The sequence below is a fragment of the Dipodomys ordii genome, unplaced genomic scaffold (genome assembly GCF_000151885.1).
Source record: "Dipodomys ordii isolate 6190 unplaced genomic scaffold, Dord_2.0 Scaffold31, whole genome shotgun sequence".
Taxonomy (NCBI): Eukaryota; Metazoa; Chordata; class Mammalia; order Rodentia; family Heteromyidae; genus Dipodomys; species Dipodomys ordii.
The window spans coordinates 7494241-7497645 of NW_012267247.1; the positions used below are offsets into that span (position 1 = coordinate 7494241).

A 3405-nucleotide genomic window follows, 5' to 3' on the forward strand; every position below is an offset into this window, starting at 1 on the left:
GGGGGGGCACTCAAGACGCTGCGGGAGTCAGGCTGACAGACTAGTTTGGACCAGAAGGCGGGGCCAGGCAAGGAGGCTGCGGAGGAAAAGAAGCCTCTGGAGGGCGCCCAAGATCTTGGTGTCCAGCTAGGGACCGCGGCAGCCGCCCCAGGCCGAGTGACTCAGTCTCTACCTCTGGCGGGGGCGGTGGGGGGCCGGAGAGCCGCTCCGGGTGCACAGCGAGTGCGGCCTCCGCCCGCCCGGCGGCCCCGCGCTGTTGCTAAGCTCTCCAAGGCCTCGGAGTGAAGCGATCTGGGCGAATCTCATCAGTTACCATGGTAACGCTGCGCCCCAGCCTTTCGCGCTTGGTGGTTGAGGGAAGTGTAGCCAATCAGAAGCTGCCGGCGGTTTGGGGACCCCTCCCCTTCGCGTGTGGGCGGGGGTCAGGAGGTGCGGGAGGGGGTGTAGGAGGCGGAGCGTAGGACCCTGAGACGTGATGCTTGCACCCGTCCTAGTGCCTGCACGGGGCTTTGCGGGGGACACTTCCGGAGCTCGTGCAGGGTCCCCTCCTTTCCGGAAGAAACATCACTCATGAACCGATCCTTCATGTGGGGTGCAGAACCTTTTCTGAGGTCTTAAGCCAACGGGCCTTCATGACATGTTGTCGTTATGAGTGGGTTGGAGAAGAACTCATTCACTGGGGCCACTGGAAATGGCTCACGTGGGGGATCTGGGTCACTCCTGCTCAGCAGAAGTCCCCAGAAGCTCTGCACAACCATTTCCTATGGAATGTTCTGGTGTCCAGAGATACTCTACTCTCCAGTATGTGTCGCTGCCTAGATATGGTCTGGGCGCAAACGGGTTTAAGCGGTATATACTTAACACATGTGCCTGAGTCTGGGCGGACGTGTTGTGGGGCGGGGCCAGCTGGACAGTCGCGTCCCGGAGTGTCTACTGAGAGTCTCTGAGAACTTGTTTACCTTCGTCTCAGGATTTCCCCTTACTACCTGCCATCACCAGAGTTCCTGTCCCTCCTTGTGGTCAGGACTTTGCCGAACTTCGGGCAATGTTCATAGACGTGTATACATGGGAACAGTTCAAACGCACAGGGTTCTTGGCACTCATAGGTTCTGTACTTGAGTCTCCAGGTGGGCGCATCTGGACGCACAAACCTGCGGATCTCCAGCTGAGCCCGGCATCTGCGATCCTCCATCCCTCCAGGTGCGCGAGAGCGAGAGCGTGGCCCGGGCGCGCGCGCTCGCGCGGCCGCGAGGTGGCGCCATAGCTGCGGCTGCGGCTGCGCCTGCCAGCCGGGGCAGCCCCAGATAAGAGTGTGCAGAAAGCGCAGCGGGTCTGAGACGCGACCAGGACGCGGGGAGGACGGACCGGCAGGACAGACCGACTGGGGGCCCGGCGGGCGGAGGGCAGCGCAGCCACGTCCCCCCTGGATCCGCCGTCAGCCGGGCCCGGGGCTTCCGACATGCCCCCCAGGTGGGTCCTTGAGTTGGGGACCTAGAGGGACAAGGGACCCGGGACGGTCCGGTACTCGCGCGCTGGCCGCTTCCAGCGCATCCTTTGGTGCGGGCGCCCCGTCGTGCTTGGCGTTCGGGGTTCTGACTGCCTTCCCCAGGGGACTCGGACGGCAGGGCCGCTGCTCCTTGCCGGGTTCACGGCGAGGTCAGCGGCCCCGGGCCGGCTCTGCCCGCACATGGGCTGGAGACGAGAGGGGAAGAGCAGGGGAGCCGGCGGGCGGGGCTGGCAGGGGCGCTGCCCTGGCACAGCTCGGCGCCTGGCAGCGGGGCGGGTGGGGCGCGGGCTAGGAGCTGCCACTGCCGCGGGGAGGGAAGCCCGGCCGGGGTGCGGCCGCAGGTAACGGGCCGCGAGGTCGTGCGGGCCAGGCGGGAAATGGAGCCGGGCGGCCGACCAGGAGGACAGGGGAGAGCCGTGGAGTTTGGCTCGGGCCAGGGGGCCGCGAGGAAAAGCTGGGAGCCGAGGGGCTGGGGGTTGGCGCGCTCCTCCCGCCCTGTCTGAAGTTGGGAAACTTTTCCCCAAGTTTGGGGCGGCAGGATTCCGGGGGGGGGGGGGGGGGGGGGGGGGGGGGCTGGGGCGGGAAGCGCCAGGTCCGCGAGTGCAGAGCCGAGGCCGGGGCTGGGGCCAGAACGCGGGTGGGGCGCAGGCTGGGGGTCAGGGCCGCAGTGGGCCGCGCGCCGTGCCCGCCCGGGGCGCTGCCCCCTCCCTCCCCTGGGAGCTGCGTGGCTCCCCCCGCCCCCCCACCTGCTTCCTGCCTCAGCCTCCTGCCCGATATAACGCCCTCCCCGCGCCGGGGCCCGGCCTTCGCGTTCTGCCCGCCGCGGCAGCCGCTGTCTCCGCTCCCGCGCCACTGCCCCGGGCCCCAAGCAGGGGCTGACAGCCCCCAGCCAGGGCGGTGCCTCGGTGGGCTCCGCGCTCTCGTTCTCCGTGTTATTTCCCCCAACGGGGGCAACTTCTTCCGAGGCGGGAGGGACTTCTTTACTCGGATCCTTTTCACCCCACTTGGGCAAACTGCTTGGCCCTGAATGACTTTTCCTGAAGCGGACATTTTACTCACTTAAGTCGGGTAACTGTCTGCGAAAGGGTCACTGCGCCTGAACAGTTGGCTCCTTGGGAGTCCCCAGCACCCAGCCCGTGCACCCGGTAGCGCCTGGGCCTGGAGCACCCAGGCCTGTCTGGCCTCCTCTCCATCCGCAGCCGTCCTCCTTTTGCTCCACACTGTGCTTCGGGCCGGCAGGCCTAGGCTGCCGCTCCCGGAGGCCGCCGGTCCTCCCGCGCCAGTGCCCAGGCCGCGGTGCCCCATGCCCCCGCTCAGCTGAGGGGAAGGGGAAGTTGGAGCGGCCGGGCCGGGCCGGGCCGGGCACCGGCGGCGGGGCGCTGCGTGGCTCTTACCCCGCTGGTGTGTGTCCCCGCAGGAGAGTGTGCTGGGCAGACGATGCTGGACACGATGGAGGCGCCCGGCCACTCGAGGCAGCTGCTCCTGCAGCTCAACAACCAGCGCACCAAGGGCTTCTTGTGCGACGTGATCATCGTGGTGCAGAACGCCCTCTTCCGCGCGCACAAGAACGTGCTGGCGGCCAGCAGCGCCTACCTCAAGTCCCTGGTGGTGCATGACAACCTGCTCAACCTGGACCATGATATGGTGAGCCCAGCCGTGTTCCGCCTGGTGCTGGACTTCATCTACACCGGCCGCCTGGCTGACGGGGCCGAGGCGGCTGCAGCCGCAGCGGTGGCCCCGGGGACCGAGCCGAGCCTGGGCGCGGTGCTGGCCGCCGCCAGCTACCTGCAGATCCCTGACCTCGTGGCGCTCTGCAAGAAGCGCCTGAAGCGCCACGGCAAGTACTGCCACCTGCGAGGCGGCGGTAGCGGCGGCGGCGGCTACGCGCCCTACGGCCG

At 67.9% G+C, this 3405-nt stretch overlaps 1 protein-coding gene across 1 annotated transcript in view; it reads left to right on the plus strand.

The window, feature by feature from the left end:
- The first annotated feature begins 1045 nt into the window (after positions 1 to 1045).
- The window catches only part of Hic1 (hypermethylated in cancer 1), a 4127-nt gene continuing 1767 nt past the window's right edge, over positions 1046 to 3405 (plus strand). The window contains 3 exon segments of the mRNA XM_013016314.1: positions 1046 to 1219; positions 1221 to 1470; positions 2925 to 3401. Coding sequence (XP_012871768.1) covers positions 1046 to 1219; positions 1221 to 1470; positions 2925 to 3401 — 901 coding nt within the window.